This window comes from Dipodomys spectabilis, unplaced genomic scaffold (genome assembly GCF_019054845.1).
Source record: "Dipodomys spectabilis isolate Male_0828 unplaced genomic scaffold, ASM1905484v1 ptg000234l, whole genome shotgun sequence".
NCBI classification, from domain to species: domain Eukaryota; kingdom Metazoa; phylum Chordata; class Mammalia; order Rodentia; family Heteromyidae; genus Dipodomys; species Dipodomys spectabilis.
In genome coordinates, this window is record NW_024870911.1 from 17,041,912 (window position 1) to 17,055,330 (window position 13,419).

The 13,419-nt window shown below is 51.4% G+C and overlaps 1 protein-coding gene across 1 annotated transcript in view; it reads right to left on the reverse strand.

Annotated features, from left to right (window-relative positions):
• Lrp1 (LDL receptor related protein 1) overlaps positions 1–13,143 on the reverse strand; it is a 91,173-nt gene extending 78,030 nt beyond the window's left edge. The window contains exons 1-3 of the mRNA XM_042699157.1: positions 12,613–13,143; positions 3,423–3,545; positions 168–305 (exon numbers count right to left, since the gene is read on the reverse strand). Coding sequence (XP_042555091.1) covers positions 168–305; positions 3,423–3,545; positions 12,613–12,676 — 325 coding nt within the window. The 5' untranslated portion in view covers positions 12,677–13,143. The remainder of the gene's footprint in view (positions 1–167; positions 306–3,422; positions 3,546–12,612) is intronic.
• Between the last annotated feature and the right edge of the window lie 276 nt (positions 13,144–13,419).

A 13,419-nucleotide genomic window follows, 5' to 3' on the forward strand; every position in this document is an offset into this window, starting at 1 on the left:
ACAGGCCAACCAACTTCATCTGCATCTGATGGCAAGTCTTTGCAGAGGACTAGAGCATGCCTCCATCCACATTCAGATGCAAGGATGGCAGACCTCCCATCTCAGGTGCTAGGCTGGAAGTTCATACATCCATCTGGGACAGGAGAGAATAAAATTCTGTTCCTTACCTCGGCAGTGGGCTCCCTCGTCTGAGCCATCCATACAGTCCTGGACCCCATTGCAGAGGCGGGACATAGGAACACATAGCTCAGTGCCCAGACAATTATGTTCATTTGGCTGGCACCGCTGGGTCTTGCTCTGTGGACCTGAGGGCAGACAGAATGGCTGGCATGACAATGATGACCAGGGTGGTGTCTGGCCAGCTGTTTAATGAGGATAGGTGAGGGTGGGCATAAATTGAGACTAGAGTTTCCAACAACCGTATATTTTAGATCTCAAGAGGCCTAGTTAGGCCCTTCCACTACTCCATTTCCTCCACCATCCAATTTCTTCTATCATTCCCAACAGTAGCTACTCCTCTGGGAGCAGTCATGTGGAAGGAAAAAGTAGGCTTCAACAAAGGGTCCATTCCCTAAATGTTCCGTGCCTATGGATCCCAATATCCAACATTCTACACTCAGGAGAAAGGCAGAGGTCAGAGGTGAAAGGTTTTCAATAGCAGAGTGGGAGAGTGCATGTCAAGAGAGGTCATGTCAAAGAAAAAGAACACTTCGTTCCCAGTACTCCCAGGACGTGGAGCTTGGGGATGAGTGGCACCAAATTTTCTAGAAATGCACTGACTTATACATAGCACCAGCCACGTGTAGCTATTGAGTATGGAAGCATGACTAGTTCAAACTGTACACATAAATACATACTGGATTTTAAAGACAATACAAAAAGTTGAAAGATGGCTAATAATTTTTGGTAGTGTCTTTCTCTGTAACCCAGGCTTGTCTACAAGTCACTTTATAGCTCAGCCTGGCCTCACACTTACAATTCTCCTGTTTCAGCCTCCCAAGTACTGGGATTACAGGCATGTGCCACCACATCTTTTTCTTTTCCTCTATGTGTGTGTGTGTGTGTGTGTGTGTGTGTGCACGCACATGCGCGCTCTGCTCCTGGAACTTGAACTGTTGAACTAAGGGCTTGAACTCTGTCCCTAAGTGTTTTTGCTCAAGGCTAGCACTCTACCACTTGAGCCACAGTTCCACATCCAGCATCTTCTTCTTCTTATTTTTTTAGTAGTTTATGGAGATAAAGAGTCTCACAAACTCTACCACTTGAGCCACAACTCCACTTCCAGGGTCTGCTTATTATTATTATTATTTTGAGTAGATAATTGGAGATAAAGAGTCTCACAGACTTTCCCTGCCCTAGATGGCTTCAAACAGTAACCCTCAGATCTCAGCCTCCTGAGTAGCTAGGATTACAGGTGTGAGCCACTGGAGTCCAGTTTTTGTTTTGTCATTAAATTCTTTTTAACCTTTTTTAATGTGGCTACTGGAAAATTTTGAAACTGCATATGTGGCTTATAATATATTCCTGCTGGATAGCACTATTTATTCAACCTTCCAATCCACAGCAGAGGCCTGAAGGAAAGACTTGGGAAGGGTCAAAAGTTGTGGCCAACTAGTGATGTCCTTATTCTATAATTGCCAGAAGGAAAAGGAGCTGGCAAGATCATTACTGTTGGCCTCAGCCAGGCAGAATGTGAGAAAGTGAGCTTATGTTATGCAGATTCACTGGGGCTCTGCATGCAGTGGGGAGTTGGTAGTTGTATGTAGCAAGGATGCTATATATGCGCACTGTCCCTTAGCCTTTTCAATCAAAGCTGGTGCTCTACTGCTTGGGCCACAGCTCCACTTATGGCTTTTTGTTAGTGAACTGGAGATAAGAGTCTCATGGAGGGCTGGGAAGGTGGCTCAGTGGTAAAGCGCTTGCCTTGCATGCCTGAGGCCCTGAATTTGATTCCTCAGCGCCACATAAGCAAAAAGAAAAAAGCCGGAAGTGGCGCTGTGGCTCAAGTGATAGAGTGCTAGCCTTGAGCTGAAGAGCTGAGGGACAGCGCCCAGGCCAGAGTTCAGGCCCACAACCAGACCCCCCCCCCCCCCCCGCAAAAAAAAAAAAAAGAGTCTCATGGAGACTCATCAGCCTGGGCTGATTTCAAATTGTGATTCTCAGTTCTCAGCCTCATGAGTAGTTAGGATTATAGACATGTGCCGCTGGTGCCTGCCTCCATGCTTTTTTATGTATGAATGCAGGTTTTTATATGCTTCTGCCATTGCACATATCTAGGCATTTTAGTGTTTGAGAGCATCCACGTGGGCTATGGCAAACCTGTCTGTGCCTTTCTCTCAGAGGAGATGGTGAGTGGGAGGCAGGTAAGTCTGTGGGTGACCATTACTGGTCCAAGAGTTCATATGAGTTTAAACAGTATGAAGATGCTTACAAGATGAAGGCTGCACCGAATTGAAAAAAGGATGGACAACAAGTGCCAGGTATGGCTCCTTTACACAACTCTTTTACTCCCAACAAACTCGGAGGGCAAAGGTGGTATGACATACAAAGACTCCAGGCTCAATCCTCGGGTCCCCACCCCTCCCAGGCAGTGTCGGGGTGACACAGAACAAACTAGTGGAGCCCTTTCTGTCCTAAAGTTACCCTTGATAATTATGGGTGGGGGCATGGGAAAGACACAGAATGGGATTGGAGCAGCACAAAGCCCAGGAGAGAGGGTAGAGACAGGCTTAGGAAGGCTCACTGACACCCTGGCCAGGATCAGCCAAGCTGGGGAGATGCTGAAGGTACAGACCCCAATACTCTTGACACCTGCCCAGGACTCTGGGGTCCTGCCACCAGCCCCTACTCCCCACCCCCAATTGGCAACCCTGCCAATGAAGGCTGGGTGGGGACCTTTCTCCCAGTTTAAACAGCTGCCTCTGATTACACCACTTATTGGGGGCAGGGGAAGGCGGGGGTGGCGGGAAGCGCACAGGGGTGTGGCTTCTGGTACAGAGACTGAGCAAGAGCTGTGCCCTTTGGCCTGGGAGCCCAAGAACATAAGGGTACCTGGCAGGACCTAAAGGCCATTCATGAAAGGCTAGGAAAACTCAAAGCTGGAAAGAAGAGGAAAGAGTCAGAAAGAAAGGGCAACTGGGCTCTCTCTTTCTGGCAAATATTACAGCCCAGGAGACACCAAACTTATCAGGTGTGGCGATGTAGTAATTAATGGAGTCAGATGCCATTTCCATGCACACTAGGCACCATGCTGGGTACCTTGAAGAGAGAGGAGAGGGAAAATTTAGCTGTGTCACGGACAAACATAGTCAGAGTGCAAGGTCCATGACAGGCTGGAGAGCAGCCATCCTCATCCCAAACATCTGCCAAGGGAAAGGGAGAAGCTGAGAGTTTGGGGAGAAGGATCCCAAGAAGGTACTTACAGATTTCAGGGGCCTCATCAGAGCCATCTGGACAGTCCCTCTCACCATCACACCGCCAGCCCTTTGAGATACAGGTGATTTGGTCTCTGCAGGCAAACTGCTTAGGGCTGCAAGTCTTAGGGGCTAGGAAAGAAATGGAGAGTGTATGTGAGGGATGGAGGCCAACTAAGGTCCTAAAACTCCCTAGGACTCCATCACCAGCATCGTCCCCGTGTGGTCCAGACTCTATATGCCTATAGCTCAACTGTGTTGTTTTCTGACACTGTGTACCTATAGAAGGGGAGAAGGATCCAAGAGGGCTTTGCTGTGCTCTCCAAGTCCTCCAGGTTGTCTGACTCCCTTCAGAGTCAAAACTCTGAGACTTGGGGCTGGGAAGGTGGCTCCGTGGTAGAGCGCTTGCCTTGCATGCATGAGGCCCTCAACACCACATAAGCAAAAAGAAAGAAGCCAGAAGTGGCACTGTGGCTCAAGTGGTAGAGCGCTAGCCTTGAGCTGAAGAGCTGAGGGACAGCGCCCAGGCCCAGAGTTCAGGCCCCATGACTGGATCCAAAAAAAACAAAACAAAACAAAACTTTGAGAGTTGGTATTCCTCTGGCTCTAGTAGCAGTCATAATTAGTCATCTTTCCTTCCTTCCTTCCCTCTTTCCTCCCTTCCTTCCTCCTTCCCTCCTTTCCTCACCTTCCTTCCCTCCTTTCCTTCTTTTCTTCCTTCCTTCTTTCCTTCCTTTCTCTCTCTTTCAGGAGTACTCTTTCTCTATTAGCAGATATCAGTTGGACATGGGAGGGGTGTTCATTGTGACATTCCCACATAAGTATACAATGTATTACAATCCATCTTACTCCCATCTACCACTCTCCCTTACTCCCTTCCCCATTTGCTAAAGGAGCTTCAACAAGTTTCATTGTTCTATTTTCATACATGAAAACAAAGTTCTTTCACCCTATTTTATCATCATTCATCCGCCATAACTGGCCTTTTCTAATCTCTTGGCTTCTTTGTCCTCTAGGATATCCCTGATCCCTTGACCTATCACCCCAGCCACCTCCAACCCCCAACCACCAGCCCCTACATGGGAACCATGGGAAGTACTCTTGGAACACAGTATAGCTCAGAGTGGTATCTGTATGGGACAGCAAACAAGGCCCGGCATGGAGCCCAGCTCCCACCTTCATTCTTTAGACAGACTGCCTTGTTGGTTAGGCCTCAGGGGGACTTTCATTAGACATCCTCAGATAAGAGGCACCTAAAGATTGCTCAGGATGACAGAGTCAGCGACTCTGGTTAGCCTGGCCCTAGGAGCTAGTTTCAGCTCACAGAGGAAGAAACTGGGCCAGACTTGCCAGGGGTCACATAGCTGACAGCCCAGTTCAGCTGACTGTATGGACTCTTTTGTGTGTGTGTATGCTGATACTGGGGCTTGAACTCCAGGCCTGGGTGTTGTCCCTGAGCTGTTTTTGCTCAAGTCCATTTCTTTTGCACTGGCACACATTGAAGGCTAGCTCCGCACTAGCGTCAGGGTACCAAAGAAGGTATCCCCTCCACTCCTCAGAAGCCACAGTCCCCTGGGAAGACAGATGTACACAGCCAACTTGACAAGAAAGAGACAGAAGGGTATGGAAGTGTGTCTGCAAAGGGAGGGAGTCTGATGGGGCCACTAGGAGATATCCTCTCTCCCTAACCCCCATCTCTGGCAGAGAGGACTGCACTCAGGCCCCTGGCCAGAACCAGAGCCCAGTTCAGGAAACACATCAAGGATGGCCTGGCCAGACCCCCCCTGGAGTCCCCCTCTCTCCCCCCATCCCTGAGCCTGGAATAAAGGCCCCTTGAGGAGGTGGATAATGCTGAGTTCATTGCCCCACTGGGCCAGCTGTGAGGTCTTCCCGGGGAAACAGCCCGCCAGCCTAGTTAGCATGCTGGAGGACAAGCACTTCCCCTGGCCAGCCAGGCCGGCTGAGAGGGGAGAGGGAAGCTGCAATGGGGCTCAGAGGCAGATGGGATCTTTGGAGCCCCAAAATGGACCCCCATGCCACTCCCCCCAGGCCCAATGACAACAATTCTTCCCTCCCCCTCCCCCACCTGGGCTGAGTCCAGGCCTCAACTCCTTCCCAGGGCAGAACTCCCAACCAGGGCTTGAGGTCAGTGGCTGGTCATCCTAACCTTGCCTCCATTCCATGTCTCAATCATGGACCCCCCCCCCTCCTTTGGCCCTCACATAGTCTCCCCTACTGTCCCCCACCCCCATTTTTGGCCTGAACTCGACAGAGGAAACAGCAGCTGGCAAACTCGGAAAGCTGGAATGAGAGAGATTCACAAACCAGATGTGCTCTTGCAGAGGGAAGGCAGTGGGGGATGGGGACGGGTGAAAGAAACTCGAGGGCTCAGCCTGGGTCCCATAGAAGCATCTCCTCTGTCCCATGGGCAGAAGGAGTGTTGGCGAGCACATCTCCTGAGGAGAGCTAGGACTGCACAAGGATGGAGAGAAATAAGTGAAAAAACTTCCTTCCTGTCAATCATGGTAGAGAAAGCCACGGAGTCTCCAGTGAAAAGGCTGAGGCCTGTCTTTGATTTCCTTCAAGGGGAAAGGGGAGGAAAGAAATGCATAACCTACTTGGGGCAGTCTCCACAGCCGAGGGAAGCTTCCTTGGAGTTGGGGGAGGGCTGGGGGAGGGAGACAGGGGAGGAAATGTATAATCTGCTTAGTGGCCAACCCTGATGCCCTTTAGCCTTCTGTATCAGAATCTAGCACCTAGGAAACCCATGGCCTGCAGTTTAAATGGGGAGATTATCATTAACTCTAAGTTCAAACATCACTACTGGCTATCCCCTACTTCTTGAGAGGAGGGCTTCCTAATCATGGGTGCTGACACTCTATACTGTGGTTACTGTGTGCCAGCCACAGGTCTGAAAAGTAGGGACCTGTTCACTCATTTAGATCCTCACCGCCCTGCAAAGCAGGTGTCCTGCAACACCCAACTTACAGATGAGGACACTGGGGGATTCTTAGTAACTAAGCAGGTGAAACCTGCCTATAAGGAAGACACCAGGAGGACTCTGGGTGTGTGGCCTTAGGAGTGGGGAGAATGATTGTAAAAAGTGACCTTCAGAGTCTCTGAGAGAATAGGTGGGCACTGAGGAGACAGACTGGGACAAGGATGGGATAGAAGAAGGCTGAGGTAGGAGGGAGAAGGAGGAGAGAACTAGAGAGAGAGGAGAGTGAGTGAGTTGCAAAAGGAACACCAGGACACAGGGGCCGTCTGTTCTCAGCTTTGCCTAGAGATGAATGTGACCGCCATGCTAACTTGGCCAACACCCTGTCTCCCCCGCTTCCCCGCCACCCCCCCCACACACAGCTTCAACCCAGGCACCCAGCCCAGCCATGGCCCCTAGGGCCACCAAGCTGGAGCCAGGGCAGGAGGTGTGGGGTTGGGTGTGTGTCCAGACACAACACAGACCCCACTGCCCTTCTCGAGCCTTGGCTGTCATTCCCTGTCCCACTCTGGGACTTTGGGGTGGGGTGAGGATGGGAAGTGAGAATGCCTGGCCAGAGAAGAGAGGGAGACAGGAAAGCCTGAGCCTGGAAGAAAATCCTCTCCGAAGGAAGAGGGCCCCCATCCTTCTATATCCCTGGGGAGCCACAGACAGTACTTTCTAAAGGACAAGGAGACTGGAAGTAGGACTACCAGAAAGAGACCCTGGGGCACCTTTTTAAGAGTGGGACACAGCAGAGGGAGAGATAGGTTCCCAGTATGAGATAGACAGGGACATTTTCTAAAGGAAGCTACATGGTATCTCTAAGGGAGCAGAGAAGCTGGGTGTGTCCCGGGGCTGGGGGGGGGGGGGGGCACGCAGAGCCTGAAGAGTCTGAGCTTTTAAACATATGGGGGTGGAGCAGCGAGGGCCTCGCAGATCCAAATGGAGAGCTTTTCCCTGAATTTTATGTATTTTGGGTGTTACCCGGTGGCTCCTTCCCGAAGCTCAGTGAGGCTCAGACACATTTTTGTCATTCCTGAGTCTGGGCCTCTGCTTTGCGGCCTGGACAGATGGACAGATGGGGTGGCTTAGACCACCAGGGGCGGAGAAGGGTCTCTCCTTCCATCCTGAGTCAATATTGACTCAGCAGGACATTAGGCTGACCTGTGACCTCTCCCTATCATCTTTTCCTTTCCCCAGAAATAAAATCCAGAATGCTCGAATGCCTGAAAAGGTTAGCATATCTTTCACCAGACTGAGACTATTACAAGTCCTTTCTCCCTACCTCCCCCGGCAGCCCCAACATAGCCTATGCTCATCAGAAGTAAAAACTCTCAGTTCTGGGTCTATTCCCCACATTTTTCTCCAATCCTCTTCCTTCTCAATTCCATCAGAAGGAAGTCCGACCAGAAGTCTAACCTCCTGCCTTCCTTCTGAAATAACGTCTTTTCTCCTATGTAGCACACATTAAGTTTCTTTCTTCCAGGAACGTCCTCTCTAAAACCCATTCCCAGAAGTAGTGAAGAGGGGAAGGAGAAGAACTTAGAGGAAAGGAGAGGGGGAAGTTTACTGCCAAATTGGACAGCCTAAGATTGGCCAGACAGAGAAAGAATGACTCTAGAACTGAGGTAAAGGCTAAAGGACCACTACACACACACACACACACACACACACACACACACACACACACACACACACACACACACACACACACACCAATCCACTCTTCCTACCCCAGGTAGTGTTCAGGATACTGGGAGACCTGGATGCATGTGAATAGACACAGAGAAATAAGACAAGTGACAGAAGACAGAGTCAGTTACAAAGCATGGGCAAATATAAAGGATCAACCATGAGGCCAACAGACAGAATCTGGAAAGCTAAGAGCATGCACCAATGACAGACAGAGGAAAGCAGGCAGGCAAATTAGACAGGAAGGAGGCTCAGCCCAGCCCAGAGATTGCCAAGATGGTGACACAGTTGTCCTGGGAAGAACCCAGAGAATGACTACCCTGCTGAAATGCAGAGTGGGGTGGGGGCAACACCTATCTGTGGGGAGACAAAAATCCCAGAACTAGCAGTATCTGACCCAAGAAGACCCAGAATAGGGACCACTGCCTCCCACGGAGATGTGGTTGGGGGGAGCATAGGGCTGCAGCCAGCTCTTATTCTCTCTGCAGGGAGCAATAGAGACAACGGGACTCTCCTTCTCCAGTACCCCTCACCTCCTTCTCTGCAAGGTTTTACACTAGAGCTGGAGGCCACGGCACCGGAAATACTCCAGAGCCAACTGCTTCCTTCTCCAAACAATGCAGGATCCTGCTAACCAGGCTGAAATCTGGGACAGAACACAGGGGGCGGGTCCAGGTTCCCTGGCACTAACACAGAATCACCAAATCAGGGACCCTTGTACAATCCCACTCAACAGCACCAAATTCCAAAGAGAAAGAGCTTCCATCCAGAGGACAGAGCATCTTAAGGATGGGGAGGACCTTGAAAAGAGAACACTGTGTTGGGAGAGGGGGAATGGATAAGTTTAGAGTTCAGGGCTTTCAACTACAAAGAAAGAAGAGAGGCTTGAGGAAGGGCTTCCCAAAGGTAAGAAGGAGGTTCTTACCCAAGCACCAGTGGCTCCCACTTGTAATCCTAGCTACTTAGGAAGCTGAGATCTGTGGATCATGGATCCAAGTCAGCTGAGTCTAAAAGACACATCTCCATATTAACCAACAAAAAGCTCAAATGCTAGAGTGCTAGCCAGCCTACAGCAAAAAAGCCAAACAAGAGTGCAAGCTCTGAGTATAGGCTCTAGGCTCTGAGTATAAGCACACAAAAAAAGATGATCTCTTTTCAATTTGTTTTGGGCTTTGGGGGTGTTGGAGACCGAACCCAAGGCCTTAAGCAGACTAAGCATGTGGTATACCACTGAGCTACACCCCAGCCCAAGAAAAAGTTTTGAAGACTGGGGGTGGGGGGTGTCTAGACAGGATTTGACTCTGGCCAAGACCCTGGGATTCATCCTTGGGAGGCCCAGTGTTGGGGAGAGGAAAGAGAAAAGAAGGAAGAAGGAGAAGAAGGAGACAGAAGAGGAGGAGAAGGAGAAGAAGAAGAGGAGAGAAAAAAAGAGAAAATGAAGAACAAGATTGAAGTAATCCCCTAGATGACTTTCCTACACATCCCTGATTTGAACTAGAAAAATAGAGAGCCTGGTGCTGGTGGCTCATGTTTATAATCTTAGCTACTCAGGAGGCTGAGATCTGAGGAACAAAGTTTGAAGTCAGCCTGGGCAGGAAAGTTGGTGAGACTCTTATCTCCAATGAACCACCAAAAACTGGAGTAGAGCTGTGTCTCAAAGTGGTAGAGCACTAGCCTTGAGCACAAAAGCTCAGGAATACCACCCAGGCCCTGAGTCAAGCTCCAGGACTGGCACACGTGTGCGTGCATGCACACACACACAGAGGGAGAGAGGGAGAGAGAGAAGGAGGGAGAAGGGAGAGAGAGAGAGAGAGAGATGTTTTGGGATTTGGGTCTGAGCAGCGAGAACAGAGTTTGGAACCTTCTTTCAGGGAGCCAGGAGGCTAACACCAGCTTTACAACTCACTTCATTTGTCTACCTTGCCTCCTCCTAACTGGTAATAGGCTGGTTCAAGGGGTGTGTACGGAAGGACAGTTAAAGGGAGGAGGTCAGTTTTCTTCTTTCCTGAGCCCTGCTTACAGTGCCTTTTCCACTACAAAATGTCCCCTTATCTCAGCTAGGTCCTCAATGATCCCACTTCTCATTCCTTATCCTATCATGTCCATTCTTCCCAACAGCAAGTACACTCCATTTTCTCAGCTTTATGTTTTTGTTGTTTTTTGTTTTTGCTTATGTGGTGCTGAGGAATCGAATTCAGGGCCTCATGCATGCAAGGCAACCACTGAGCTACCTTCCCAGCCCCACACTCCATTTTCTCTAGTGTAGAAGTGATCATTCTTCCCCCAATGAAAGGGAATGTTGGGGTGGGGTGGGGAACAGTTCTAGGGGCAGAAGAGAAGGAAAAAGGGGAAAGGGGCACTGAGACTGCTTCCACAGGGAAAAGCAGCAAAGCTCTGAGAGCAGAAGGAAGGAAGGTTAAACACCAAGAGCTCATGCACAGGGCCAGGAAGAAAATTATCTGTGGGCTCCAGGTAAGTGGGCAGGATAGGGAAAAACAGGTTGCCTCTGGATAGAGTTGAACTGATAATCCTCTAGCATTCTCCTTTCCTACACTCCTTCCCCTACCTAGTACATTCCCATTTCCAGGGGAGGACATAGGTGTATGTTTGGGGAAGGGATCCACTCCCTGGTGCTGTGGACAGAGTTTAGTCAGAAACAGGGATATACAAGTGGTTTGGGTCGAGAAAGGCAAGGGAGAACATGTCCAGTCTCAGCTAATCACCACCAACTAACCTGGTCAGGAAGATAGGACAGAAGCTCCCTGGAAATCCTGTTCCTGCCTGGCCTGGCGATCCCTACCTTGTTTGGATCCCTACCCTTGTTTCTACCTTACTTCTTCCACCCTCCTTCGTGGAGCTTCTGGTGATTGAATATTCTCTCTCCCTCCCTCCCCCCCCCCCTTCTTCTTTTCCTCCTAGAAGTTGCTGCAGTCATCTCTGCCTCAGTTATCCTCTCTCATTCCAGGGCTGAGAACCAGAGGAAAAAACATAATGAGAGGAGGCAAAGGCAAAGGGTAGCTGCGTGGGCTGGTCTGCAGGATTTTCAGGGCAGAGCCTCTTTCCTCCTCTTGGGTAGATAATTGGGAGGTGGGGGGCCAGACAGACAGTCCCCAAGATGCCATGATTAAGGGCCACTGAATAAACTGTTTTTCTGGGCACAGCTGCTTCCTGATCCTCTGGCTCTCAACTGAAACAAGTTAGGGAGAAGGGACGGGAATAGATAATCTGGTTTCAGAGAAAAACTTTCCCAATCCTGGCAAGATTTACAAGGGGGGGGAGGGGGGAGTGTGATGGTATGAGGGCACTTCTTCCATGAGGAATAAGAATGTGAAGGTAATGGGAAGCAAGGAGATCCTACCCTCTCTTAAGTCAGAGACCCAGCCCAGGCCAACTCCATGACCCAACCTTAAAAGCTTGGGCAAAACTTGAACCAGTGACTCACAAATTGAGAGGAAAAAAAAAAAACCAGCTGATAGAAAAAGGAGAGATGGGCATCCCATTTTCCCAAAAGGATATAGTTCTAGCCTAAGTCTAAATCTGCATTATAGAACATAGACAGGAACGGAGTAGGGCTGGAGTTAAATGTATTTACCAAAAGAGTGAGGAACTGAGATGGTGGGGGGTGGGAATACCCATACCCCCCCCCATCCAACCTCCAACTCTCCTTCCAGTCCAAACTGTAATCAAGCCAGAAGTCAGGAGAAAGCTGTCTCCTCCCAGTCCCCTACCCCAGCATTCCAGGCCATTCTCCAGTCCCTTTCCCCAATGATGACATCTGACTTTTTTTTTTTTCTTCATCTCAAAGCTCCCAGGAATCAAGAAGAGAAAGTCAAAGTCACATAGCATCACCAGCCCTACTCTGTCCCCCAACAGGGACCTACCCAGGCCAGTGACAGAGGCCCTCAGAGGGGGAAGTGCCCACTTTGGAACCCAGGCTGGCAGCCCGGGATTCTGAACCCAGGCCTTCATGCCTGGGCTGCTGAGCCCATTCCACACCCAAGCAGGGGGCCCTTCCTCTCCCTACCCACAGCTTGTGGGCCTGCCTGCCCTCTGCCCAGCAGGGCACCCCTGACTGGTCGTCCCTTTCCAATCTTTAGAGGCCACTGCAAAAGGCCCTCCGCCCCCTTTTCGCAGCCGTACATCACAAATCTGGATTCCTTCACAATTCAGATGGGGGGGGGGGGGGTGGAGGATGTAGGAGAGGCAGAGGCCCTCCTCAACCAGAGACAGGCAGAGAAGGCCTCTCAATCCCAGATACAGAAAAAGGGGAGCACTCCTTTTTCTAGTCAGGCCTCTGGTCTTTGTCTGGGCTGGGGGCCCCCCCGGAAATATAATTTACCCAGGGCCCCCAGCCTCCAAATCGGACACCATCCCCCCCCACCCCAAGTCGAGCCGCTGCTGTGTCAGCTGGACTGGGATAACAAAAGGCACCCCCTCCCGCGTCTCCCTTCCCCATCTGTACGCAGGAGTGGGGGCTGGGAAGGGGGTGCCCCCAGGGGTCCACAGGGGCCGCGGAATCTCACTCACCATCGATAGCCGCGGCGACCAGAGCTGAGAGCAGGGGCAGCAGCAGCAGCGGAGGGGTCAGCATGGTGTGGGCTGATGCAAGCAGCAGCCCCCTCCCCTCCGGTTCTGATACTTCACACCCTCGCCCCCCCCAATTGGGGGGTCCCCCTTTATCTTCCTCTCCCTCCCTCTTCTATTATTCTTTCCTTCACCAAAGCACTCCTCCAGGGGCGAGGGTGAAGAGGTACAGTTCCGAACCCGTTGGGGAGGGCCTGATGATGGAGGTGAGCCCCCCGCCCCTCAATCCGAACACTTCACCCCCGGCTTTACTCCTCGCTCCTCAATACCCCTCCCCGAGCGAAGCTCACAGCCCCATCTCGGAGCCGCCTCCGGCTGCAAAAATGCACAATTGGGAGGAGGCGGGGTGGGGGTTGGGGGGCGTGGACCGGGTGGGGGAGCCTTTGGAAGGGGCCTGCTGGAGCTCTGGGGGCTTCCCTCGTTTCCGCCTCCTCAGTGCACGGGCCTGGAGCTCCTACCGCTGTTCCCCGGACTGAAACGCCGCGGGTGGGGGGGGGAGTGCTGGTGGGGGGGAGAGGGAGGGGACTGGGAAAGGAGGGAGGGAGGGAAGGGGCGGGGAAAGAAAAAAGGAGGGGGGGGCGTAGAGCTACGCGGCAATCCTGTGAGTGCGCATGCGCGGGTTTGGCGCGCTGCCCTGGGGAGGGGGAGTCGCACCCGCCACGGGCTTTGGAGTTCTGAGGAGCGATCGGAGAGTGGGAGTCCCGGTGGGGGTGAAGGAGAGGCTCCTCCACCTCCTACTAGCCGATTCGA